At 48.1% G+C, this 27,956-nt stretch overlaps 1 protein-coding gene across 2 annotated transcripts in view; it reads left to right on the top strand.

Annotated features, from left to right (window-relative positions):
- The first annotated feature begins 1,465 nt into the window (after window positions 1-1,465).
- Window positions 1,466-27,956, top strand: part of SRRM4 (serine/arginine repetitive matrix 4) — a 155,129-nt gene continuing 128,638 nt past the window's right edge. The window contains exon 1 of one of the 2 annotated variants that reach the window (XM_019753969.3): window positions 1,466-2,064. In XM_019753969.3, the coding sequence (XP_019609528.3) occupies window positions 1,934-2,064 (131 nt within the window). In that variant the 5' untranslated portion in view covers window positions 1,466-1,933. The remainder of the gene's footprint in view (window positions 2,065-27,956) is intronic. The other variant, XM_074321011.2, reaches the window with a different exon arrangement.

Here is a 27,956-nt window from a genome sequence, read left to right as displayed (position 1 = left end):
GGGGATTTGGAGGGAGGGAGAAGAGGAGAGGACAGGTAGACACTTGTCTCCATTTTCCTCTACCTCCAAGCTCGCCAGCCCTAACCCCACCTCCTGGCAGCCGCCACCCACTTGAAAGAAACCAGCAAATGCATCTTTAGCGGTCGACCAGAAGGGGTCGCTGCAGAGCGAGCAGCGCTCCCAGGCACTCACATACATCCAGATACACATACATCTGAAAGTATACGCGCTTCTAGACCAATACTCAGTTACTCCAAGGTTCTTTTTTCTTCTCGTCCCCCATCCTGTTCTCTCTGCGCTCCTTCTCCCCTGTCTGTCCCATTCCCCTCCTGTTCCCTTTCAAAGAATTCCTGAAGTTCACATCCTTCTCAGCATCAGCAAAAACCATGCGTTTATTCTTGTTGTGGCCGAGATCCGTGCCAGGCGCTTGAAGGCCATTAAGACTCTGTTAGGCCTCCTTCTGGGAGTTTGTAGCCTGGGGAGCGGGAGTAGCAACTCTGCTGAGATTAAAGAGCTCCGAGGGAGAGATGGGGTCCTGCAACTACCTCTTTTTTTTTTTTTAACGAAAACCCTGGGGGTGGAACTAGCTAAATTCTGCCAAGACTTTCTGTGTCTAGGGTTTATTTGTGATTCTAAGTTTCCAATTTGGGGGGTTGGGGTTGAAGGAAGCGATTAGAAAATGGAAAGAGAGCTCGAAAAATTACTCCCCTATAATCCTCAGATTCCCCCCTCCAATCTCTCCCCCAAGCGCTTTCTTTTCCAAAACGGACTCCTCTCCTGAGACAAGCTCTGTTAAGAAAAGTGCTGCAGCCGAATTCCCCAGGAGTGGATGGGGTGGGGGACTCCTTCCTTTGGACGGGTTTGGCAGCGGGGACGTTGGACTGGCTGGCTGTGAGGTACAAAAGCCTCACCGCATGCACAGATGTAACGCTGCGACCCTCTGCGGGCGGGGGCGCGGCTCGGCAGATGGCGAGAAGCCGAATTGGTGACGGATTGTCCATCAAAGGGCACTTTCTGGGTGGTGGGGACCTCCCGGCGCCCAGGCACAAAGAGGAATGCAGAGGACCCCCCTTTGCCGACCTAGGCAATCCGTCCCTGAAGTGACGGGGGGGGGGGCAGGTTGGGCGGATAGGTTAAGTTTTTTACTCCCCCCTTCCATAAGAAATCCGCTACAAGACTTGCGAAAGGGCTGGGAAGGGAGGTGGCCAGGCCCAGATCACACCCAAGAAGGAGCGTTGGGCGAGGGGGTAGGGAAGGTCCGCGACAGTCGGGAGGAGAGAGGACAGGCAAGCAGGCTCTTTAGCCTGGTTCTGTTTGGGGCGCTCGGATTGCTTCTCTGAGAGGTCAGCGCTGCACCTCTGTCGCTGCGGGGCCTTGGTGACAGGCGCACGCCCCGCCCTTTCTCCTCCCAAGACCTGCGGGCTTTTGTTATGCAGATGGCGGCAGGAGGCTGAGCTGGGGAAGGAGGGAGTTGGTGGGGAGGAGGAGAGACGGAGAAGGGGGAGGAAAGTGCTGCTCGCGCGACCAGCCTCCTCTTCCAACGTCACATTGTGCGAGAGACAAAACCCGGGCGCGCCTGAGCTCACACGCGCACGCACACACGGACGACCCCTCGCCTCTTCTCTCCTGGCGCTGCCGAGAAAGCCAGCCCTGCCTTTCCTAACTGGGGCACGGAAGCTCAGCAAGCTCAGCGCGCAGCCTAGAGCCAACCCAGAAGCCGAAGAAAGCCAGCGGACAAGCCTTCTTTCTCTCCTGCCTGCCCGGCTGAAGCGCCCCATCCCCCCCCCCCGCCCAGAACCTCGATCTTTCCCACCCCACCCCACCCCTCTGGGTTTCACCGCGGACAGAGCCCGGAGCCGGGTGTGCCCCGTTTGGAATCAAGGTTTCAGCACTTCGGACAGCGCCCGGACGCCCCATCCCCTTTGGGTTGGCGATGGCGAGCGTTCAGCAAGGCGAGAAGCAGCTTTTTGAGAAGTTCTGGCGAGGAACCTTTAAAGCTGTGGCCACCCCGCGTCCTGAGAGCATCATTGTCGCCAGTATTACAGCCCGCAAGCCGCTGCCAAGGTAATGACCTCCTTCCTAAGAAAGGGAATGCCTGTACCCCAGAGCCCGGAGGGGTGGTTGCAGCAGGCAGCTGGGCCAGGGCGCCAGTCTTTCCCCGTCACTACTCGTTATCTCCCGCTGGAACATAGGAACTAATTGATTCTATGAGGTGGAAGCTGGTGAGAGGGGATGGGAGTCTTTATCTGGGAGCAACGCTCAACTGTCTGCTGACCTGGCAGCTCCTATTCAAGAGGTTTCGCTTGCTTAGGGTGGGTGGCGTAGGTGGGATACGACTTGACTGAGAAACTTTTCTTGGAATCATAGAGCTCAGAGCACGGGTGTGTGTGGGGGGTGGGGGTGGGGGGAAGGGTGGGTTTGAGGTGGTTGGGGGTGTTGTACAAAAAGAGATGCTGAGGGTTGAACCAGCTCAAGCAGTGTTCTATACTCAGCTCAGAAACTAGCGAGCTCTGAAGGTTTTGACAAAAGCCCATATGCTGTTCCCTCAAATACACCCTAAACAGCATCCTCCTCCATGCGTTTCTGGTTGCTGTTGCTGCCGAATTCTCTCCTCTCCAGCATCCAAAACCAGGACTCTGCGCTCAAGAGTCAGCGAGGAGCCTTCCAAGACCACAAAGATGATCTTGGAAGTTTTATTTGTTTTTTTCCAAAAGAATCCAATTGCTTTGAATTCAGGCATAAGAAGAGATGCTTAAATGGTGGTGGAAAAGTGTGATGGGGGGTGGAGAATAAGGGAAGCAATGAAAGGAAGGCAAAAGGAGAAAGAAGAGGATGTGGGGTGAAACGAAGAGAGGGCTGAGCAAAACAGAAGCATTCCAAGACGTAGAAAACCCAATTCTTTCCATAAATCATTTAATTTAGAGGAGTTTGAGAACGAAAGAAAGGAGCCTGTGCCCTCTGTCAGGGAAAATGAAAGCAGTATGAAAACTCATCTCATGCTGGTAGTCGATGCTGGTTTGGTGGGAGAAAAAAAAAAAAGTGGACCAGGAGAGACCACTTGGAGCATTTATTAATCCTGGCAGGCTACAATAAGGGAGTCAATGGAAAACATGTCGGGCAAAGTGCTTCAGACAGAATGCCTGAGCTGATACAACTGCATGTGAACTTTCCCGTGGGTGGAGGGTGGAGGACAGATGGGGGAATCATACCTAAAATCCAACTCAGACTGAAGAACTTTCCGTGGTGTGATGAGGACCTACCTCATCCAGGTGTTTAGGAAAACGGATGCCCCACGTTGGGAATGGGTAGACTGACTAGAAACATGATGGGCCAGCAGGATGTGGCAGGCAGGCTGCAAGCCGCTGCCGCCAGTATTTGTGGCTGGGAGGGAAGAGACAATCCCGAGACACTGGCTGGAGAATGGCAACAACACTAAATGCCGTCAAAAGCTGATGTTTCTCTGCTTGGAATGGAGGTTCTTTGTGGAGAGTTTTGACGGCGGCGGTTTTATCTTCCTGGGTTTCAGCCATCTATTCCACCTTTGGCTGCACCTACTGTTGGCAAATCACATGCTGTGCTGGCCAGAAAATATGCCCTTGTAGAAGGGACTAGAGGGAATTTCGTTGGAAACTAGTGTGGCATTAGGTACGGAGTCTCCCGCATAGTTCAGGTATGCAGGGAGAGGAGAGCAGATTCGGGTGGTATTTTCACTCAGAAAAGCATACCTGAGGTCCACCTGGCTTGCTACTTTCACTCTTTGCCTGTCAGTCTGTTACTGTCATGCCCTTTTCTTGGTCATATTCTCAATCGTATAAATTGCCCACAAGATCTCCCAACTCTTATGCTTTTTGTATCTTTGTACAAATCCTAATGTAATCCATCTGAGACTCTTACAATAATATACTCAACCCTCCCAACACAGGTGTCGTTTCACTCCTGGTTATCTTTTCATGTTCTGGGTCTCCTTCCCCCTGGCAACCAGCCCTGAGGTGAACGTCTGAGCCATAAGCCCCTCGCTCATGTCATGCTGGAAGGATTCTTTTCAGTACTTCTGTAACAGGTGTGGTCTCTGTGTAGAACAGATTTCAGTTTTATAGCTGTTACTCCTGGTTTGGGGCTGAGAGTGAGCAGGGAGCATTTGTATTCAAGTCTTCAGGAAAGGCTGGGTTTGAGTTGTCTTTTAACAGACTGTCTATCAAACTTGAATCATCCCCATTGTCGCCAAAGCCAGCCACATCTAGTGATGGTCAATTTCCACCTCCTTTTTAATGTCCTATGCTTACTTAAGGGTGGAGGTACCATGTTTCTAAAGCAGAGTTCTTAGGAAGGAAAGGGACAGAGGAATCAGCTGGGCCCCAGCAGCTTCCTCTAGAGGCGATGTGGGGACTTGGTCTCATCAGAAATGTTGTTTGGGTCCATGAGTCAAGTCCAGCTCACAGTCACCAGATCTGCCCAAGTACCTGTCTGCAGGGAGTGGGGGAGGGGCCGGACGAACCACCAGCCAGTTTTGTTGGTAACACACTTAATATTTGTTTATAGATCAGGGCTACACCCTGAATGAATTTCCCTCGGATATTTTAAGTCTATCTCTGAAGATAATTTAGTACCGGGAGAGGAGCTTACATTCAATTCGTTGATTTCATAGCACTATGCATACATCATACAGCAGCACTCCAAGCAGAGCATCCCCTAGTCCCCTCTCCCCCTCTGTGAGGCATATTTGATGAGGCAATAGCTTTATAATGTATCAAATTGCAAGCAGATGTCTGACTCAAATGTCAGAACAGTATAGCAGGGAGGGAGGCAGTATATCAGAGCTGTGAAGAGCTCAGCCCTGAGCTTCAGACAAACCTGGGTCTACCATTGAGCTGAGTGTCCTAGACAAGTGGCTCTACCTTGCTGAGCTTGTTTAGTCAGCTTGGAAATAGAAATCGTCATCTCAGGCAGGGAGTTCTGAGGACTGAGTCAGGCAACGCACTTCCTGCAGTGTGGGGGGCGTAGTGATTGTTTATTAGACATTGCTTCTAAAACAAACAGCTCAGAGCTTTGATGGCCAAAGGAAATCAACAATTCCTTCCAGTGTTGTGTTCTTGTGGCCACCCATGTCTCCTTACCCCCCTCACCCCCCGTCATGCTGACAATAAAAATTGTGGGATTGCAACTCCTGACAGGTAACTACTCAGAGATGAAACTAACACACAGGAAAGTGGAGTGGGAGTGTTCCCATAATTCCCCTCCTTGAGCGAAGGTGAGCTGCTTTCTGATCTGACTCTCTCAGTTAAGGGGTGGGGGGCTGCTGAAGAATCAATCATCTGGATTCAGAGTGGATTCAGAGCATCCTTACGGAGTTTTTTTTTAGTGTGTGTAGGTACTGCCCGTCTAGAGAAGGCCCAAACTCCTTGAAAATCACAACTGGAATCCCTTGTTCCATCAAATCGAGAGTGACTATATAATTTATGGTTCCTCTAAGGAGTGAAAGGGGTTGCTGTGACTCGTTATTCCAGGATGGAAGAGCTACCAGGGACAGTGCCAGGCAAACCAGGCTGTAGGGTTCACCATAGCCACACCTCACCCTATACCAGCTGGAAGAGAGCCAGCAGGAATCGATAATATACTTGGAGTGTAAGAGACCTCCCCCTCTTTTGTTCCCACCGAGCAAGTATAGTCATTTTCCCTGGCATTAATTCATTCTTTGTTAATTGCTTAGTCCAGAAAGTTTGTACCCAAGAAGTTTAGGCTCAACGGAAAACCTAGAGGTGAGGCCAGTTCAAACTGTAATAATCATATAGATGAAGAGTAATAGAGGACTTTATGAATGTGTGAAAATTCTAATCTGTAATTAGCATACCAGTGGTTTGTGGATACATGCACGTTAGTTAGGAAAGTGCTAGAGCGGTCGCCCCCTTCGAGTAGAATAATCATTCCTTTTCCAATTCTTTTGGCAAACTATTAATTTTCTTCGAAAATCATTTCTATGTAGAATAGCCCAGAAGCAGACGTCAGCCCAGCCCTTGTCCAAAGGGTCATAAATTCCAAACTGTGGGAGATTTTACTGCAGAAAGGGAAAGATGGCCAAATTGTAAGTCAGGAGAAATGCCTTTGAAACATTTAATTCAAGACTGTCCCTCATGCCAAGAGATCAGTTTAGCACATTTATGCTGGCTCTGTCCTCAGGGAACAGGGTGAAGGGCTGTTGGGAGGTGATTTCCTGACAGCCAGTGGTTAAGAGCCAGTGGACCAAGGGGCAAAGCAAACGCCTGCTCTGGAGATGAGTGAATGCTTTCCTCTGGGAAGGGCGTGTTATTGTTTGGGTCCGACCTCTCTCCTTCTGAAAGGTGACATGTGTTGAATGGTGTACAGGGGTCAGTGGAGGATCGCATCGTCAGTCCGTGGGACACTGCAGTGTTTACTGGGTGACCGTGCTATCTTAAAGACACAGGCTGCCGTAGATGGTCAGTGAAAGTTGGATGCATTCGTTAGATGAGTGCATCTGGTCCAAATCCAGCCTCCATTAGCTCTCTTCCCATGCCACCCCCAGTCCTGACACCCTGGGGATTCTGATCAATGCAATCCAAGAGACACACACAGCAAATAGATCGGACTCCCGCTAGTGTCAGAATGAAGCTCCCTGGATACAGACGTCTGGCTGGCGGGCGAGTAGACATGTCGGCCGGTGTGGGGGCTGGAGGTTGGAGTAAATGCCACCTGGAAGGGCTTTCCAGGCCTGTGGATCTCCATGAACTCCACCCCCACTCCAAGCCACCAAGAAGGGGGAACAGTCCTAAACGCCTAACTCCTCTAAAGAAGCCTGGGTCACGTGCCTTCTGCTCCCTGAGCGTCTCAGGCATGCTGCAGGGGCACAATAAATTTAAAAACTGTCCTTTCTTCCAGAGAGGCTGGATTTACTTTTCTGTGAGGTGGAAGATCGCGCAGGGGCTTAATTGCTTGTTACTAAGACTTCCTGGGAGGGGTGAGAGAACATTTCTGAGGTGGAGGAAGCAGAATGGTTAAGAGCTTGGGCTCCGACATTGGATCTACCCAGGCTGAAATTCTGTTTTGGTGTTTCCTAGCTTTGGAATCTGTGAGTCACTTCACCTCTCTATGCCTCAGTTTCCCCCTCGGTGAAAACTCAGCTGATGGGGTTGTAGTGAGGAGTAGATGTGATAATTCCTATAAAGAACACGGGCACACTCCTGGCACAGACCCAAACCTCTGTAAATGGCACCTTTGTTACTATGACGTGAGCTACCTCACGCGACGCAGTAGAGAGAGAGTGCAAGCCCCTCCCCGCCTGGGCTGGGGTTGTCTGGTGGTGATGGTCAGGGTTCCTTGGCTTTGTCACTTGCCCACCTCAGGGCTCTGGATTCATTTTTGACTATGGTGTTGGCGTTCCGTAAAGAGCCACTGGATGGATGTAGAGCTGTTTAAAAGATCTGACAGGCCCCCATGGCAAACTAATCAAAAGGCATGTTTCCTTTCACTGTTTGTAAACACTTCCTGGGTATGTGACCTTTGGCAAGCAACTTGACCTTCTCAGTCTTGGTTTCTCCCTCTACAAAATGGGGCTAATAATAGTAGCCACCTTCTAAGAGCTGTGGTGAGGACGGAAAGAACTGATTTCTGGAAAGTGCAGTTTGGCACACAGTAAGGACTCCATCAACGTGAGCTCTTACTATTAATAATAAATTACAGTTTTTATCATTACCATGTGCCAGGCCCATCAGGAAGGAAAAGATGAATGAAATGCAGTCTCTCCCTTTGGGGGCCTCGGCGTTTAGTGGAAAGGTCTACGCCGACAAGAGTCCATGTGACAGGAGGCAGGCAGTCTGAAGTACCATTATATAGATGGGAATAAAGAAACGGGGATGTGGAAAACCAGAGCAGGGCGAGCCCACCCAGGAGGCAGAGTCCTTTCTTATCACACAGTTACCCTCAGTCATCTGATCTGTAAAATGGCAATTATGCTTTCATGTCATCAATTTTACCAATAAATACAAGGAACGATCAGAACAAATAAGGCCTTTCTCCCCAGGACAGTCTCAAGAAAGATCTTTTCTTTTGCTAGAAGGAAAGCAGTTTAAACTCTCTGGAGGGGACCTTTTCTGCTGGGGGCCCATTGTCAGCGCGAACGAAACAGGGCTGTGGAGAGGATGTGCGCATGTAACATAACATTTCCAACTCCTCTGTCACGGGCTCGAGGATACAGTCTGGCGTGGGCTGTAAGGTTTCTTGTCCCTCATGGTCTAGCTCTGGCTCAAACGAAAGCCAGTCTGTACTCCTTGAGCCCCCTCCGCTGCTGCGGGGATCAGAGTCAGCTGACACATGTCGTGGAAGGTAAAATAAGCCACAGGGGATGGAGTGCACAAAGCGGAAGGAAGAAGCTGCATGTGGCTAAACAATAAATGTGTACTTTCATTCATTCAACGACGTTATTGAGCTCCTATTCGATATAGCGGTGAACACTGAGAAGTCCATCCCTGCTCTCCTGGTGGAGAAAAGTAATAAATGCAGAAACAAACAAATAAGATAAGATCAGGTGCCAATAAGGGCTTTAGAGAAGGAGAAAGCAGGGGCAAGGGGTGGAGTGCGAGGGGCAGGGGAGGGGTGGGGGGAGGCTGCCTTGTTGGATGCAATGGTCAGGGACCCAGAGGGAGGGAGGGGGGAGGGAAGGAGTAAGCCATGGGGATAACTGGGGGAAAGGGTTTGAGACAGAGGGAACAGCAAGTGCAAAGGCCCAGAGGTAAAAGCCTGTTGGCTGTATTTAAAGACTAGCAAGAAAGTCAAGGGTGAGTGAGGGGGAGTCAGACAGGAGATGAGTCCCTAGATGTAGGCAGAAAATAGATCAAGCAGGGCCTTATAAGCCAGTTAAGGGCTTCCTGGGTTCTCAGCTCCTAGACTGAGGGCAGGGAAAAGATGCCAGTGGGACTCCAGCCTCTCAGTCAGGATCCCCAGTCTGACCTGCTTCTCTTGCTCTTCTCTCCCAGGGATGACTTTGAGTAGTAATGTCAGAAGCTTAGCGGGGCCTCCATGTGTTATGGACAAGCATGAAATTTACAATCTCTCTGATTGTGATCAATCAGATTAGGAAATTGAAAAAGACACTGTTTAGACTGCCAAATAGCAGCGGCAAATCTTGTTCCTATGGCAGGGAGTGTTTGATGTATCTCTCATATTCATGCGTGTAAATCTAGATTGTTCCTCTTACCCAGCAGCGCCCCCCTTCACTGCACACCCGCACACCCTTACACTACAGTCTGCTCTCTCTCTCTCTCTGTCTGTCTGTCTCTCTCTCTCTTCCTCTCCCTCCCCCAGCATCTCCATTTGAGATTTTGCTGAGGGAGCTCCCATATGCCACAGCCTGTGTGCGGAGCTCCGTGAAATAAAACACGGAATTAAGATGTCAGAGAGACAAAGCCAAACCAAATACAGGAACAATGCCGAACCCTAAAACAGTCATTAAATAATTCACGTCTACATGTGTCTGTTCAAAACAAATACTAAGATCCTCCGGACACAAATGTTTCTCATCAGGAGAATCCCCCAGTTGTTGGGTTCCCAGCGCTTACGCCCCGCTGACAGCTTCACTGAGCAGAAACACCAGCAAATCACCATTCTCTGGCTTCATTAAAAGTTAAGCTCAGGCAAGTGAGCTGTGATTTTTACAAGACAGTCACCACTCCTGTGGGAAGAGAGGTGCCATCTGGGCCTGAAGTGTGTGCATGCGTGACGTGTGTGTACCCTCACTCACGGTGGGAATGGGTTCCGTTGTTATGTGCCCAGCCCTGTGCTAAGCACATTTCATCTGTTCGTCTCATTCCATCCTCACAGTAACTCGAGACGACAGGTATTTCTAAGACCCTGTTCTACAGAGGAGGAAACTGAGGCTCAGCGAGTGGAAGTGACCTGCTCAAGGGCACGAGGCTGAATCGAGTCAGAATGGGGATAAGAGCCAGCGCTCTTAACTGATCTGTTTATAGACTGGTGCACTTTGCAGAGGAGGAAAACCTGAGACTAGAGAGAAGAGGCGTGGCTTGTCTAAGGTCACACAGTTTGGAAGTGGTGAAACTAGGATCTGAACTCAGGTCTGCCCGATTGCATCTCTGTTCTCTTCCATTCACTGTGGTTTGGCTCTTAAGGGTGTGGGTGTTTTTCATTTGTTTTGCTCATCTTGTTTTATGTCCAATCAGTTTAGGCAATCTCCATTGTTCCGGCCTCAGACCACCCTCAGGAATACTGTCTTCCTCTGTCCTTACTCTCTTTACCCATTCTCCATGTCTAGCCAGAGGAACCTCTTTGAAAGACAAGTCAGATATATGAGGATATGTGTATATATATATATATATATATATATATATATATATATATCCCCTCCCCCATCTAAAGACCTCCATCATTAACCCTTGGTTTGTAGAATACACAGTTGACTCCCTGCCAAGGCCTGAAGTCTCTCCAGGTCCGGCTCCTGCCCACCTCCCCAAGAACATTTCTAAAATGCTGCCTCTCACTCCCTCTGTTCCTCCTGCACCCTACTCCTTTGCTACTCCAGCTTTCCATGCCTTTCTGCTGCACAGCCTCTCCACATGCAGCCAGAAAAGCTCTCCCTTTCCCCTGATGCCTGATTTACATCTATTTCACTTTCAGGTCTTAGCTCAAATGCTGTTTCCTTAGGGAATCCTCCCATAACGCTCCAGACTAGGTCACACCCCACATTACAGATTTTGTCATCACTGCAGTATCCCTCTTTATTCTCAACACCTTTGTAATTTTATATTGATTTGTGGGATCATTGATTAACACGTACCTTTCCCAACAGACTGGATGTGTCATGAGGGTGGGACAGTGTGTGGCCATTGGTGTATCGCTTTCACCTGATACACAGCAGAGGGGCCAAACAAATGTTGGTTGAATGCATGAATTTTAACATTTCTCCTCATCAAATCACTTTCATGCCTGATAGTCTGAACCACATGGAATTCCCAATATTCAAAAACAGCCATGTTATTTCTTTCGAGAACTGTTTGAATTACTGAGGGTGGAGACCATTTCTGTCTCGTTTCTTGCTGCTTCTGGGCACCTAGGGCGGTAGCCCATGGTCAGGGATCTTTAAATATTTGTTGAATGAATAATTAATGAGGGCAGGCAGGCGTAAGCATATGGTACAGATGAGAAAGCTCAGAGACCTACAGAGGTACAGCATCACAATTTTAGAGCTAAAGGGGCCCTCGGGATCAGCCAGTCTCCTCATCTCCTCATTTTACATGTGGAGAAATGAGGGCTATGCTTTCTAATGAGCGTAATGTATTGGATCAAGAGTGTGCATGTATAATGTATAAGTAAATACACACACATGGGGGTTTCCTTCTCAGAATTTCTTCCTGAGAGACACGAGACCAAAAGATCTTTAGGGCCCACCGAACTCGCGCAGCGTCTCGTTTTGTGGTGGGGGAGACTGAGAGCCACGAAGGGAGTTTGCCCAAGAGCCTTAGCCTGAGTCGGCCTGCGTGAGCTCTGGGTGCAGTGAAGTGGTGCAAGGTTCATGTTTGAACTCCCTGCTGCGATCTGGTGACCCAACAGGCACCACTCTCTCTCCCCCCACCCCTGAGAAGATGTCCATCTGGATCCAGCCTGTGGCTGGCAGAGCAGGTGAGCAGCTCTGGCTGTTTGTGGGATCATATTTCAGAGCGTCCAGCTGATAAGGAGGCTTTTGTTTGGGCAGCTTCTCGTCCACAGCCAGGTGGCTGGTGACTCGGGGTCGCAGCCCGCTCCCACAGGGGGCAGGTATCTGAGCAGGGACGCCGATTGGGCACAGGGCCACCATGTGCCATGGGAACAGTCATTTCCAGCAGAAAGCCATTCTCAGACTAGCACCAAAGTGGTTGGCTCTTTATAAACCAGCGTCACTTCACTGTGGCCTTTTGCCTGCAGTCAGGATGGGAGGGGCAGAGGGCACCTTGAGGAACTCAAATGCAGCCTCGTAGTTTTACAGATAAGGAGATTTATGCACAGGAAGAGCACGGGGCATTCCATGGTGCCTCCGCAGGCTGACGTCAGAGCGACAGCTGAAATATGGGCCACTTGACACCCACTTCTAACACACCACGCTGCTCAGAGTTCCTTGGGGAAGAAGGCAGAAAAATTCGTTTATTTCCAGTTGACACATAGGAAGGGCGAGTGAAGTTCAGAGATGTGAAATGACTTGCCCAAAGTCACATCGTGAAATAATGATATATTGTTATTATCGCTGCTGTTGCAAACAGTTACGATTGATCTCATTTGATCCCCTCAACAGCAAGTGCCAATTTTATGTCCATTTTGCAGATGAAGAAACTAAACCTCAAGGTCTTACAAAGACTGAGAATAAACCCCGGGTTGTCTTGTCTCCCAAGTTCAGTGTCCCCATCCCGCTGGGGGACAAAAATCTCTGACCCCAGGAGCTTGTGCACTGAGCATGGATCCACCAAGCAGGGGAAGCGATGGCATGACCCTCTCCAGTCGTTGACCAGCCTGCACGGCCAGGCTCACCCCCATGAACCCCGCCTTATCACTGAGTGTCGCAGCCTCACACCCTCACGTCTGCTCCAGTACGTGCTGCATCTTTTTCCTAAGTGGAGACTCTCTTAGAGTGACGCTCTGTTACTGGTGATGGGACCCGTACCTGCAAGAGGAAGCCAGAGCTCAGGAATCTCAGGAAGAAACATCATTGTACCTCGTCACTGCAGGGGCCAGATGGTGGGGAAATGGACCCCAAAGTGCAGTGGGAGGAGCATGAGTCTGGAAACCTTCCTTCCCTGGGGAAGCTTATGTACGACCCCCAAAGAAAGGACATCTTGGCAATTACGAGAGTTGGAGGTGGCCTTAAGAGTCTTGTAGTCCTGCCCTCCCTAACTCTTCCTTTTGTGGAAGGACTCCAACAGCCCACAATAGTCGAGTGACTTGCCTACGGTCTTATAAGCAATCAATGCCATAGATGGTGGGTTCATTGTAAAGCATCTGTGGGTCTTAGGAAAAGAAAAATTGCTAATAGGATTGCCATCTACTGCCTGCACCCATCCACACCCCAGAACGCTGGCTGCTCCACCCTGGATCTACAGCATTTATGTCCCGTTAGCAAATCAGCTCTCAAACTACCCCCAGTGGTGGTTTGAAAGCCGGAGCTAAGAGGTCCTAGGTACCTTTGATGTTTCTTATGAGAAACACAGGCACATCCCCTTGTGGTTTGGGCAAGATGCCATCAACATTTACTACTTCCTGCTCTGTCCCAAAGAGCCTGTTGTCTTCCCTTAGCTTGGGACATGTTGGTGCTTTGCAGTCCTGCCACCCACCCTGCCCGGCCCTTCCAGTCCTAAGGAGGGCATCAACTCCCATTCACCAAACAAATGTTACCGAGGGGTGTCGCATAGTTAGATGCGTTCTGGCTCTGACGCTAATGAACTTGGGTTTGAATTCTATTCTACTGTCTACCAGCTATATTACCTTGGACAAGTCCTTCACTACTCTGAGCCTCAGTGTCCTTATTTGTGACATGGGGATAAAAATCTCTACCTTGGTTGATTGCTGATTCCTGGGGTGACTATTTGGAATGGCTGGACACTCAGGCGCATGTTCAGAAGAAAATCAGTTTGGTGGAGGGAAGGAGGCAAAGAGACACGGGGATTATCCCCCTAATCAAGAACCCTAAGTCTCAGAGCTCATGGGTTCCATTCCCTATTATAGAGATGGAGAAATAAAGGCTCAGAGAGGGGAAGGGACTTGCTCAAAATCACACAGTGAGTGAGAACCCAGGTCTACTGAGTCCCAGGGTTCACTTATCTGCCTCAGTAACCTCATAAATGTCAAATTTTCAACTTCATCTGTCTAAGTTTTAGTAATAGTGATTAACAATAGTTTGAGTGCTTACTATATGCCCACCACTGAGCAAAATGCTGTATGTGTACTATATCATGTAATCCAGTCAACCATCCTTTGAGGTAGTTAGATACCATGACAATTTCCATGTGGTGGATGAGAAAATTAAGTATCAGAGAAGTAAATAACTTGCCTAAACTCACACAACTAGATAGGGCCAGAGAAGTGATTTGAATCCTGTGTTTGTAACTCTTACTAATTCTTGTTGGGAATACCTGCTCTGCCAATCTCCTGGCAGGGGAAGGAAAGATTAGAAAAGTTAGGACCATCATATAGAAACAAGGAAGTTCCTGACACGCTGGTTCCATTTCTCAGCATGTGGCTCCATTCTGCTCCATCCTGGTGCTACCCTGATACATGAGAGGGAACAGGGCTCAGGAGGTATGTCCCCTAGGACTGCCAGTTGTTTTATTTTTGGGTAAGCAAACTCACTGAGGGAGTTTGATACCACATTAATGTGGCAACCTTCCTGGAAACAAGTTTCCCCAGGGAAGAGAGAAAGAAACAAAGAGAATAAGCCTTTCTTGGTTGATAAATCTGGGGCTTTTAATTGCAGTACTTACCCCATGATAACCCATGTAGGTGCAGCGATGATGCAATCATGGGCATTCTTCACAGGTACAATGCTCCATGTTTGCTGAGAACTTGATTCACACATCCACCCACCCATCCATTCATCATACATTCACTCATCATCTATTCCTGTATCTACTTATTTATCCAACCACTACCCAGTTATCCATCCATCTATCCTGCATCCATCCATTAATCAAGAAACCTTGCTTTCATTTATTTGTTTATTCATTCATTCTCCAACTATTTTTTTCTCCCATTTATCTAGTCACCCACCCATGTCCCACCCACCCAACATTTATTTGTGCCTTTCTTCATCATTTCCCTATATTTATGGTAAAGTAAGGTTTATTCATTTTATTTCACAGACGACAAGAAATAGCATCTCAGATAACTTATTTTCCAAGACCTTACAGACATAAAGCCTGGTTGAAGTTAGTCTCCCAATCTTAACTCTTTCCAAAACACCTACAACATTGTGGTCCCAAAGAATTTAGGCGTCTTCAATTTGCTTTTCTACTATGAGATCTTTTGCTATGGATATTTAAATGCTTCTCCATGTCCATGTCTATCAGAAACAAAGAATCACAACTGGCGTGATCCTCTTTTGGTAACTTGTGCAAAGAGATTCCACACATCTCCCTTCAGATTGTCTCCCATACCTTCAGCTCTGAGCTTCTACTATGTGCAAAACATAATAATGAATACAATCTCCTCTGCCCTCAAGTTGCTTACATTCTAGGAGGGGAGACATGTCTATAAATAACTAGCAGTGAGCAGGCAGGACAGGAGTTAATATTCTCCAAAGGGGAATTAAAGTCTGAACAGGTAAAGTGACTTGCCCAAGGTCATACAAGTTAGTTGTCATGCTGTGCAATTTTAGATGTCTCCTAGTCATCACCTAGCTCTATGGCCATTTGTAGATGTTATTTCACTGTATCTTCACCCCAGTCCTATGCGGTAGGTACCGTGGTCCCCATTTTGTAGATGGTAGAAGTGAGGTTCAGAGGATTTAAGCACCTTGGCCAAGGTTATCACCTTGTAAGGGTCAGAGTTACGATTCTAGCCCAGATGTGCTCGCTGCCATAGCCTTCTCTCTTACCCAGCACTCTGTTCTCCAGAGGCGAGACGTGGACCACAAGATGTCACTTGTGAGGCCCACCTGTTCTCCTGCTTTCAAGTTTGGAAATGATCACTTCCGTGCAAGCTTACTCCAAGGCTGGGTTCAGGTAGACAAGGAAGGGACTGCCCGGCAGGGAGGCTGAGCTCAGGGCTGGGTGAGGGGTTGCCCAGGGTACTGACAGTCCCCTCCTACACTGGGCAATGACTCAGAAGGAGAATCAGCCAGCAGGAAGTGCCTTTTATGCTACGAGTGCTCTTCCCAGCAAGAAGATTATCAAACCGCGTATGACGTGGGAGAACCCTTCAAGATGAGGAGATAAGAGATGCTGGTAGTTAACCGTGTGTTTTGTTGACCAGAGCTAAATTCACAGATGGCAATGGCAGAGGACCATGAGCTGAATCACTGATGATGGGGAAGGGGCTGAAAGGATAGGTATTTGTTAACTACCAGGATTTCCCACTTCCTTGCACTGACTTGTACGGTGATTCAAAACAGCCTTACATGGTAAGTGAGAACACAAGCCCAGAGAGGTTATTTCACTTGCCCAAGGTTGCCCAGCATGGCAGAGCTCTGGCTGTTGACCATTAGTTCACACAACACGCTACCATGGTAACATCCATCATTCCTGCCTACTGGACACCATTCTCATCTTCAGGAATATCTCCTCTCCTCTCCTCTCCTCTCCTCTCCTCTCCTCTCCTCTCCTCTCCTCTCCTCTCCTCTCCTCTCTTCTCCTCTTCTTTCTTCTCTTCTCCTCTCCTCTCCTATTTCAAACCCAGAGGCAATCTTTTTCTACTGTAGCAAAAATTTTTGCCTTTGTGTTTCTTCGAGACCTTCTCTAAGTCCATCAATCCTCTTCCTCAAAAGGCTTTGACTTTTCCAAAAAGCAAAATCTAAAAACACTCTCATGTTCTTCCTGTTTTCAGTCCTGACACAGGCCTCGCCTGAAGCCATGAGAGTAGAGCCCATGATCTGCTTCAATGGCAAAAAAGAAAAGGGGAAAATACAGGGAGGGGAAAAAAAAATCACATAGATCAATATCAAAATATTATCCCATCGCACACACAATATCTCCTTTAAGCCCCTTAAGCGTCTGAGATGGCTCCTGTTACCATCTCCCATTAACAGACGAGAAAGCGGAAGTTCAAGGAAGTTATGTGACTTCTCCAAGGTAACAACAGCTAGGAAGTGGATCCAGGATTCAAGCCCAAGTTTGTAAGGCTCAGTAGTCAAGATTTTCACCACCAAGTTCTGCTAACACACTACCTGTGAGAAAAAAAATACATGAAAACTGTCCAGAGAGGAGGAGTGACTTGTTCAAGATCGTTCAGCAGTTAAGCAGAATGGGAGCCAATTTGGGGTTCAGAGGCACGTCGATCAGTAGCTACATGGAATGGGTGCCCCCTGCATGCACCTGGGCCTACGCTCATGTATTTCAGTCTCAAAGGAGTTACACTCAACACCCAACAATAAATGTGCAGAAAAGAAAGAGTGTCAGTCAAACTGCAGACCTACATGTGTGCATCTGAGTGGATAAGGACAGGATGGTGGGCGGGGGAAGCTTCCACAGAGTGTCAACAGCTCAGTTAATTATTAGGGGTTGCCGGAAGCCCTGTGTTGAGATGGCTTCTGGGGCTTTATCTGACATCAGTAGCAAAGAATGTGTTGATCGATTAGTGATGTCTGTCATTGGTGCAGGAACCGGAAGTGGCATGATGCATGCTATATATTTATCTTTCCTGGAAAGAGAACGTTACAGCTTTTGGAAGGATCAAATCAAGTACCAACCACAGAATACTTACTATGCTGTTGGTGCCAGGCTCTTGGCCTTCATCGTTATTTCAATTAATGTTCATCAAAGGACACCCCCACATTTTACAGATGAAAACACAAGAACTTCAGAAAGGTGAAGTCACTTGCTCAAGGCTAAAGAAGCTAGTCACTGGCTAATCAGCTCTGATAACTACTGTTAAATACATAAACCATTAGGTTGATGAATAGAAATGTCAATAGAAGACCAATCCCGGAACCTTTTAATTAGTGTGTGAATGTATATATTTGGCCAGAGGGCATTGTCTTGTTTACTTCCACACACCCAGGAGCTAGCACGAGGCCCAGGACAGAACCAGTACCCCATTCATATTTGCGGAGAACTTTGAATGGATGTTGTGCTACACACCCTAGGAGGTGTGGTTTAGAGAATAAAGAGATTTGGCTACGATACTAGGAAAGCATCTAGTTCAGTGCTTGGCACAAAGTAGGTAAACAATAAATCTCGGTGAAGACAGGGCTCAAGGACCAGCCTGCCCACTACTGATTCACGAGATGCCACACCAAGCAGACACATCTGATGATCTCCTGAGGCACGTCAGGCAGCTGAAGCAGGACAGAGGAACACGCGGGTGTCCTGCTCCAAGGGAGCTATTTCTGGCTCTGTGTTCTGCCAGGATGCCGGGAGCCGGCAGGAGCTCTGCAACTCCAGTCAGGGCAATGCCAGCTCCCTCCTGCCTGGAGCACCTGAAGCCATGGGGTAGGGGGAGGCAGTGGGATGGGTGGCGTCAGGGAGCCCAGTCTTCTTCTAGTGCGTCTTTCCCCAGCCGTGTCCCGCCTCTGTTACGTTTGGGGGGTGACTTATCTGCAGAGTTGGCGTATTGCATTTTTAAAGAGTTTTACATCATGAAATCACTGTGAGAGGGGTAGACTTATCTTTTTTCCATTTCACAGATGAGAAAACTAAGACTGATAGAGTTCCGTATAGTAACAGTAACAACTACACCAACAGTGTAAGTCGGACATTGTACTAAGCATTTCGTGTATACTAACTCATTAAAGCTTCACCGTGCCCCAGGAGATGGGGAACCTTATCTCTGCTTTGTACATGAGGAAACTGAGGTTCAGAGCGGTCTGGACTTCATCAAACCCAGTCCTGTCTGATTCCCAAGCCCATGAGCTTAATCTCCACGCAATACCGCCTCCTTGTCAATCAACGAATTCACTTATTGAGTAATAACCTGCATTGATGCAGTGTTTTCCATTTTCCAAATACTTTATGTTTATCTGGGCCTCTGAGCTGTGCTCTAATGCTATTCGGTAGGTAGAACAGGGATTCTTTTCTCTTGACAGCTTTTGACACATCAAAAACGGTACCTAGGCTTGGGAAGTTACTTTCTGCTCTGCACTGTACTCTATAAAGTATGTAGGACATATGATGCTTTGAACAGTACAGCAAAGTCACCCGTCCTCTACTCTAGTTCACTTCCCCAAGCCTCGGTTTTATCACCTCTAAAATGGGGGAAATGATTTTCTTCCAAGATTCCAGGAGGCATTGGAGATGATCATTTGGGAAAGAACCTAGCCCACCTGGCACGTCACAGAAGCATCCAGTGACACACTGCGGAGTCTGCCATTTTGTAGGAGTGAGCAAATGCTTCTCCTTCTGCTTCTCTTTGAGGACAGGAATACAGTGACCGGCTCGAGTTCACCTCGTCATCTGTAACTGAGCAGTAGCACCAAGTTTATTCTTCGCATCTTCTTCTTATCCTGGTCACTGGAAAGAAAGAGACTCCGACCCAGGAGCCATGAAATCTCTACTGTATTTAATCCCAGTGGACGCTGTGTTTCCGGTCACTGGTCCTGGGCTAAAGACCTCAGTGTGTTGATCTCCACTTGGGCAAAGCCAGTGCTTTCACCAGGATTGGGTTAAACTCTTTCTAGGTGCAAGAGGCATCTCTGGGGAAATAGAGGCAAAAAGAAGAACACAGAGAATGTATTTCCCGTTGGAACATAGATGTTATGATTACAAGTCATCTAGCCATTCACAGCCCTCTTTGGAGGCTGTAATTATGTTTGTACTGAGCGTTCTCAAGAAACCGCTAGACATGGAGGCATTTCGCCAGAGCCTAAACTAAGTAGAAGCTTAGCACAGTCCATAGTCATGGGATTTTTTTTGACCAGTGAGGGGACCTGGGAGGCCAGTACCACTGGAGAGATGGGGACTTCCTTACACCTCCCATCTTCTTTCTTATGACTCCCTCAGACCACTAGAATCTATACCCAGCACTCCTCTCTAGGAAGCATATTCTGTGACTCTTAACAGTGCCCGCTGGCTGCATGGCTGTTTGGACTCGAAGAATAGGCAGAATGGATGCCATCTTGGATGTTGCAAGAAGGTCATTAAATGGGAATAGTGTAGTTAGGGTAACAAGATTGGCACTATAACAGATAAACCCTCGGATCTCAGTGGCTTCCTGTGATCCAATCGTTTCTTGTTCATATCTTAGTCCTATGTGGGTTGAAGGAGGGTTTTTCCATGCAGAGACCCACCTCCATGATATGGCTTCAAGGTTATGTGGCATGATCCAGCTGGAAGATGAGGAAAGTGTACCAAAGTGGAGGGGTCCTACTTGTTCTTAACTATCTCAGCCTGGAAGGGACCTGACACTTCTATTTACGTGCCATTGGTGAAAGCCAGTCACAAGGTCCCACCCGAGTGCTAAGAGAACTGGAAAGTGTAATCTATACCATGTCTGGATGGAAAGGGAAGGCCAGCCTCTCCCATAAACAGGAATTGCCTTTCATTCCTGGAATCACATACTAGGGTGAACTCTGAAGCCTCTCTGATAAGTTCTTTCTCCATATGCGAGGAAGAGAACAGGAAAAATAACGGTTACTATTTCTTGAGAATTTACTATGGTCCGGGCACTGTGCTAAACTCTTCACATGCGTTAGCACGTTTCATATACGAACTCTGTCAATGTCAAGTATATATTGTAATTCCCATTTTATAGACCAGAAAAGTGCCAAAGAGAGGAGGTAATTGATCAAGATCATGCAGCTGGTCCCTGCTGGAGCCAGGATGCGAACCGAGGTCGAATTCTAAAGTCAGGGCTCTCTGGTCATTAGATCACACTGCCTGTGGGCAGTACAACTTTCAAAGTGTGGTTTGGAGAAGCAAACGTGGTGATAAAGTATGAGGCCAGTGCCTGGCCCACCGTCAATGCTTATTAAACTAGTTACGAACAAAGAAAGCAAGCAAAAAAAAAAATCTCAACTCTCAGAAAGTTTCTCCTTGGTCTTTGGGAAGTAATCTCCCCAGATTGGTTTTTCCTTTACAAATTGTTATCTCATTTATTCACTTGCACGGGCAGTAACATATTTATTGAGAGTGTTGTGTGTGCCGGACGTGGCACTGGATCCTTAGGATGTGACAATGAACTAGATACAGTCTCTGCTCTCAAGGAGCAGAGTGAGGGGATGGGAGGGCTTCATCCTCCCCAAATTCTGGGGCATTCTGAGAAAGGACAACAGCATTGTCAGAAACTTGGGTCTGATTGGCCATTTGCTGTGGGATGGACACCCAGTGGATTGGAAGGGTCTGTTTCCAGTTCCTAGGGTACACCAAGTCAGGAATAAGGGACTGTAATATTTTTATTTAGAACTTTCTAGAAAGTTTTTCCTTTCCCTTATAGGAACAGAGCCTTACCTCCATACCAATGAGGACCACAGTAGACACAGTTATATTTCTCAGTTACTCCAGACACTATAATTGATGCAAGGCTAGCATATGATTCTCGGAGAACGCATCTCAGCCCTTCTGTGGGATGAGGTGCAGGGAGGGAACTCTCACTGGCTCTGGTGAGAAAGGCCATGCTGGACAGGAATAGTAATAGTAACACCCAGCATTTGCTGAGGGTTTGCCCGAATGCCCGGTCCTGTGCTAAGCACTCTCTAGGAGTTATATTATTTAATCCTCACAACCACCCAAACAGTGGGTACATTTTCACCTCCTCATTTTACAATTAGAAACCTGGGGCTCAGAGAAATGACAGCACTCATAACGGTTACAAGGCTCACAAAGAATGAAGCAGGGTTTTGAATCCCAGGCCCCTAACTATTATACCACATTGCTACCCATCATCTCTGTGTAGCTAGATCTGGGTCCCAGAGACGAAGGGAATTGGGGTAAAGCCTGTGTTCAGAAACCAGGGTTAAGTGGAGTGAACTCACCCACCTGGGCTGCATTTCCCGTCTCTCCTTACTCCCCAATCACAGTGTCATCCAATCAACACCCTAAGCTGCATGGCTCTGTCCCCTCACAGATTCCAGCAGCTCCCCAGCCTCCAGAGTTCTCTGGCACCCTTGATTCTCTCGGGGAGATGCCGCAAAAGATCGAAGTTAGCAATTGTGTAGCTCACTGACTATCAAAAATGAGGGCAATTTTATATATATTTTCGGTTTCTATTTCCCCTAGTTCAGGGGTGTCCAAACTTTTTTCAACGTTTTTCACCAAGCGCCATATGCGGTAAAATACACAAACAGCCGGGCCACTCACTCGAGGTGAAGTACGTATTGCCTCACTTGGTTTATTTAAGTAAACTAAATACACTTTTGGAATTTGCTGCGGGCCAATTAACAATGGATCATGGGCCGCAGTTGGCCCGCGGGCTGCAGTTTGGACACCCGTGCCCTAGTTGCTTTCCCTCAAGGGTTTGGGATTGTGATGTAGGTGAGCTGGGAGGCCACCCCTAAAAATGAGATATTTTCTATGCGTGGATACCTAGATGTGGCTAAGGCAACATACCCAGCACAGCTCCAGCGGGAAGCCCTCTTAGTGGGCAGTGGGGAGACCTGTCCTCCCAGGTCACTTCTGAGCTTGTTGTAATGGCCTGACGTCAGTCACTTTGATGGATGCCCTCCACTTTCCTATCATTGGGACCTTTGGACCTCTCAACCCCCTGGCCCCTAAGTCTGGCGAAGCAAACCATCATAGAGAAAGTGCTGAATGATCTTTCTGTTCTCTCTACAGAGGGGACAATATTACAAAATTGTCATATGAAGAGGCAACCAGAATTGCAGCCAAACAATCTAGGGAATAAAGTAGGAGAGTAGTGTTTCAGGCTGTTAATTTAAAAATATGTTGTATTCTAGGTTTGAGGTGTTGGTGGGTTTTCTCAGCTTTTAAAAATGTATCGTGTGTTACTTATCCTCTCATTCTAAATATTCATTTTGGTACCTATTTTCATTTTTGAGATTTCATATACTTTTGATTAAACAGGCACCCCCCCAAAAAAAAATCCCCTGTAAGTTTCAGGCCCCCACACCTGGCTCTGTCCCTGGTTCTAAGATTCTGAGCTCTTAAGATTCACTGGTTTTTATGGTCCATGGAACCAAGGTTTGTCATCAGCTCAGCCCTTTGGGGTCACTCTCGCCTTCCATTGGACATTGTCCATTAGGACATTTGAAACCTAGACTTCACAATCCTAGAAGTCCCCCCATTGTCCCCCAAACATGTATGGACCAGGACTGTGAATTCTACATTCATTTGGGTTTCTCTGTGTTTCCATCCCACGGCTGACAGATGTGATGAGGGAGCTAGGCAGGCCATGGTCAGCCAGGACTGCTCCTCCCGACTTACAGGCAAGGAAACTGGCCCCAGTGTAGCAGCCACTGGTCCGAGCCTTCTCAGCCAGTCAGCCAACAGCCAGGACTCAAATCAATGAACAGAAGACCTTTCCTCTACTGGCTGCTCCCCAGGGAAGGTCCTCTGCGTCCTGCTGAGGAAGAAGTGGGGGATGATTTCCAGTGCCTGGAAAACACAAATGTCCCAGTTCTGATCATGCCACAGCTTCTTCCAGGATCTAGTTTCCTTTGTCCCCTTGGCGGCACCCCAGGCTCCCCCTCCATTATGATTTCGCTGTATTTCAGAGACACCCAACTGGTTTACCCAAAGATGACAAACACTGCTAGCAGCGTCACAGTCCCTGCGGCTGCAGATTCCCCTGTTTGCAGATGCACAAAAGCCTAATTCAAAATAAACACCATGAAAGTTTTACAGCAGTCTTCCCCATGTAGGCTCTCCAAACTCTAGCTGACTCTGGGGAAGAGGAGAGGGGACTGCCTTCTGGAATTCTCAGCTTGAAGCTCTGGGTCGTTAACACTTTCCTGTCCTGAGCCTGGAGAGGATGGATCCAAGTCTGTCAAAGCTGAAGGGGCTCCATTTTATAGATGGGAAAACTGAGAGCCCTTCTGAGATGATACATGGAATAGTCTCTGGGGGAGAGCATAGTGTGGAGGTTCCCAAACTTGGCTGCGTCGTGGACTCAATCACCTGGGGATCTTTAAAAAATACTGATGCTTGGGCCCCACCCATGCCAGACATTCTGATTTAATTGTTTTAAGGTGATACCTGGGCGTCATGATTTTTCAACGCTCCTTAGGTGATTCTAATGTGCAGGACTGATTGGGAACTGCTAGCACGGTGGTGCGGGGTTCGCTAGAACTCTATTTGAATCTTAGTTCCGTCCACTGCTTCCTAACTGTGTCCTTGAGCCAGTGATTTCATTCATGTGAGTCTGTCTCCTTCATCTGTAAATTGATGCTAATAGTAATATCTACTTCAGATAGTGTCAGAGTGGGAATTAAATGAGATAATAATATACGTTGAGTGCTTAAAGCAATGCCTATCATGGTGTAAGTGACTGGTATATATTGGTTTTATTATTGTTATTGCCGTTTTATCACTAATATATATCACCATTCCAAGTCCCCAGGTCGGGAAAGGGAAGATCGAATTACAAGTCCACTGATGGATGAATTAATATTCGGGAGACCTGATTCTTTTTATTTTTGCCTGTTCTGATAGCAAATGAGCTGTGTGACCTTGGGCAAACCTCTTAACCTCTCTGAGTGTAGTTGCCGCACTTGCCAGATGGGTCTCACAGCCCCTGGCCATCTACTGTCCAGAGGAGTTGTGAGATTCCAATAAGATAATGGATTTGAATGAGCCTTGAAAACTGGAATGCACCAGAAGAATTTGAGATATTATGATTATGAAGGCCATTTCGTTCCCCTCGTGCCCTGGCTGGCCCATCTGTTCTGGGAGCTTCTGGGTCTCTCTCTGCCTCCTTTGGCTGGCAGTCCTGAGCTGCTCGGCCTGACATTTGGGCAGTTTCCAGGGAGGATCCTGTCCCTACTCCATCTGCCCCTCCAGTTAACTCTTTCCTCTCCAGTCTTTTGGTCCATCAGGACCAATGTCTGCCCCTAGAGTGTGTGGTGATGGTGTACAAAGAGATACTCCCCTTGTTCTTTTTCCTGGGATCGGGAAGTAGCCAGGGCTTTTGGATTTCCCACGATGGAAGAGCTGGAAGGTCCCTGAGACCTCCTTCAGAGACCAGCAGATGAGGCAAAGTGGAGAGGGAGAGCTGGGATCCGATGGGCTGCCATGTGCTGTTCTCCTGCCCACCTCCATTCTTGCCCATTGCCCTGCACTCTTGGTGAGGGGCCAAGAAATAGGAGCGTCATTTAGCTTGTTTCTCTTGGAGGAGTTAGTGCCTCTGCAAGGGTATCAGAGCACGGGGGATTTGCTGCTGCTTCCCCCAGGAGCCTGGGCTTTCTCCCAAGGAGAATTTGTGTCCTTCAATTCACTTGGCCCCTCTGAGACTCAATGTCCTCAGCTATACAATGGGAAAACCACCACCACGTCTCTTGGTCAGATGCGACCACAAGTGAGAAGGTTTGTAACCTCTATTGCTTCCATGCAGATTGCTGCTGTGGGGGTGGGAGGGAGACGTGATGATTCTGCCAGGCCAGGTCCCCTGGCTGGAGACAGAGGCCAAGGCAAGGGCGTCTGGGCTGCTCTGAGCGGTGTGTGCATTGGGGTGGAGGGTGGGGGGCGCTTGGGAGGAGCCTGGGAGAAGGCAGGGCCTGCCTGGGATTGGCAGCTGCTGGCCTGCTGGCAGATGGTCTCCTAAGTGGGCCACCCCAGGGTCAGCTTTATGGATTTGCACATTAACCCTTCCCTCCCACGGTGGTTCTTTAGGACTTTGACCCCATGCGCAGGAGTGCTGGGTCTCTAACTGAACTGTGGACTTCACCCTGGCTCCCATCTTCTCACTCCCCCACTGCCCCACGAGACAAACCATCCTTTGCGTGTGTGGGGCACCATGCCGTATGCAGTGGCTGGCTCTGGATCCTCACAACACTCAGGGTTGGGCAAGACTGATGACAGAACACCCTTTTAATACTGGTCCCTGGGATGAAACCTAATTCATACTCCAAAAGTGAAAGTATCACTGCACAGAGCAACCACCGTGAATATTTTGGAGTTTATTGTTCTGGGATCACCAACTCTTATTCTCTCTCATTTCCTTATCTTACTCTTTCTCTCGTGCGCTATGTCTTAATATGGAATGATATTGGGCACGTTTTGTTTTATTTTTTAAATTTCAGTCTGAGTGTCTTCCCATGTCAGCAAATATCTGTTCACCTCATCATTTTTAATGCCTGTTTAGTAGTACATCACAGGCATTTGTCAAAAGTAATTTCCCTTCCTCCACTGTTGGCTGACATCACAGGATAGAGGAGGAAACAAATTCAGAGAGGTTCAATGACTTGCCGAAGGCCACACAGCTTGTAAATAAGCTTGAACTTGAATTTTGGTCTTGGGGCTTGAAATTCAGTTCTTTTTTAGGGTAAAAGAAGTGAGGGGTTAAGAGTGCTGCTTCTCTAAACCATTAGGAACCCAACTTCACTCAAAAGGGTGTCCAGACAAGACTTGTTTGTTGATTGTTCTGTTCGTTCAGTTCTGGGTTAGAATCTCAGCTTATCTTTATTGGCTGTGTGACTGTAGGCAGCCTCACTGCCCTCTCTGAGCTTCAATTTCTTCACCCATTAAATAAAGCTATGAAGACCTAGCTTATCAGGCCATTGCAAGGATTAGATTAGGTAAGAAATTTTCTGTCCAGTAGGTGATACATAGTGGGGGCTCAGCAAGGAGGTTAACACTATGCCCTTGCTGCTAGACTTTTTGGTATTATTACTTACAAGGATATTATTAATATTGTCTAATACCTATTAGCATTATCTAATATCATCTAATGTTATCTAATATGTAATAATATTAGAGCTGTAATAGTAGTACTAGCCCCAGTCCAGGGTCTGTAAGACTTCCAGCAAGTCCCTTCTCCTCCCTGGGCCTCAGTTTACCCATCCGGAAGCAGGGTGCTGTCCTTGATGATTTCTGAGGGTGATTCTATTCCCCCCTCCTAGCTCCCTGTGAGGACACATGTTAACCCCTTGTGGGCTGTGAGCTGGTCTTGGCTCCCCTCCCCCACCAGTCAGAGCCAACTGGCCGCCCCTCCCCCACCAGCTCTTTGGGCCTTTGACACTAATTGATATGGAGTTTCCCCCTCTAATCCTGCCTCTGCCTCCGGGGCCCTTGTTCCTAGGGCATCTGCTTGGTGAGAGGAGGAGGAGGCAGGGCCTACTGGCACCCGCCTGTCTGCCATCTGCTCCCCTTCCCCTCCCCCCTCTCAGTACCACCAAGAAAAATCTGTAATGAATCCATGTCCCTCCTCCCCCACCCAAGGGGGTGGGGTGAGACCAGGCACATGCTGGCTGTGCGCGCACACACACACACACACACACACACGCACACACACAGCTTGTAGACACGATTATTCTCAAAGCTTTTGTGAGGCCCTCCCAGGCCTGCTCCAGCTGAACAGCTGCCGGGAGGCTCAGGACCAGGATCCTAACGGGAGGGGAACGTTCATTATCCAACCGAATGGCACCTTTGGCAGCCCCAGGGGCCTGGACAAGATGGGGGCGGGGGAGGTGGGCCAGGGACAGAAAGACAAATAAGAGAATCAGGGGCAAGAGAGGGATGGGACACACTCGCTAATGGGGAGCCATGGCAGGAGATTCACAGCCGCTCCCAGCCTCAGAGAGCGGGGGTCAAAGAAAAGATTTGGAAAAGTTACGATTTTCTTCTATCCTGAACCCATCCGCTCTGGGTGACTTCCTCTCACTCATCTATGCCATCAGGGCTGCCTTCTAACGCCTGGTGTCCAGAGCAGGACTTCGGATTCTGCACAACCGGCTTCTAACTCTCCTCTGCTCCTTGCTGGCTGTGTGACCTGGAGCCAATGACTTCACCTCTCTGAGCCTTGAGGTTCTTCTGTGTAAAATGGACATAATAGTAATAGCTACTCACAGGGTTAAATAAGATAAGATCATTTATTCAAAGTGCAACTGTTTATTGAGTACTTGTTGCATACCAGGTACTATGCTAGGAGTCAAAGACACGAGAGAACCTATGACAGATTGGGGGGTGTGGGGGGAGGGTGGGGGTTGGGAGATACAGACAATAAACAAGAAAACCAACTAATAAAAACATGGATTGTGAATAGGACCCAAACACCCATTGCTTCAAGCAACTTTTCCAGGTGTTTCCGCTAGTGCTCAGGTCAGTCAGAACAATTTTTTTCTCTTTAGCTTGGTTAGTTTCTGAGCTGATGTGTGTCTCCTTTCGCAACTCTGTGCTCTTACGTTTCATGACTTTGCCAGTGGGAGTATC

This window comes from Rhinolophus sinicus, chromosome 9 (genome assembly GCF_057876585.1).
Source record: "Rhinolophus sinicus isolate RSI-liver-muscle chromosome 9, RSI-T2T, whole genome shotgun sequence".
Lineage (NCBI taxonomy): Eukaryota > Metazoa > Chordata > Mammalia > Chiroptera > Rhinolophidae > Rhinolophus > Rhinolophus sinicus.
The sequence above is the reverse complement of the archived record's forward strand: the minus strand, read 5'-3'. Positions and strand labels throughout refer to the sequence as shown.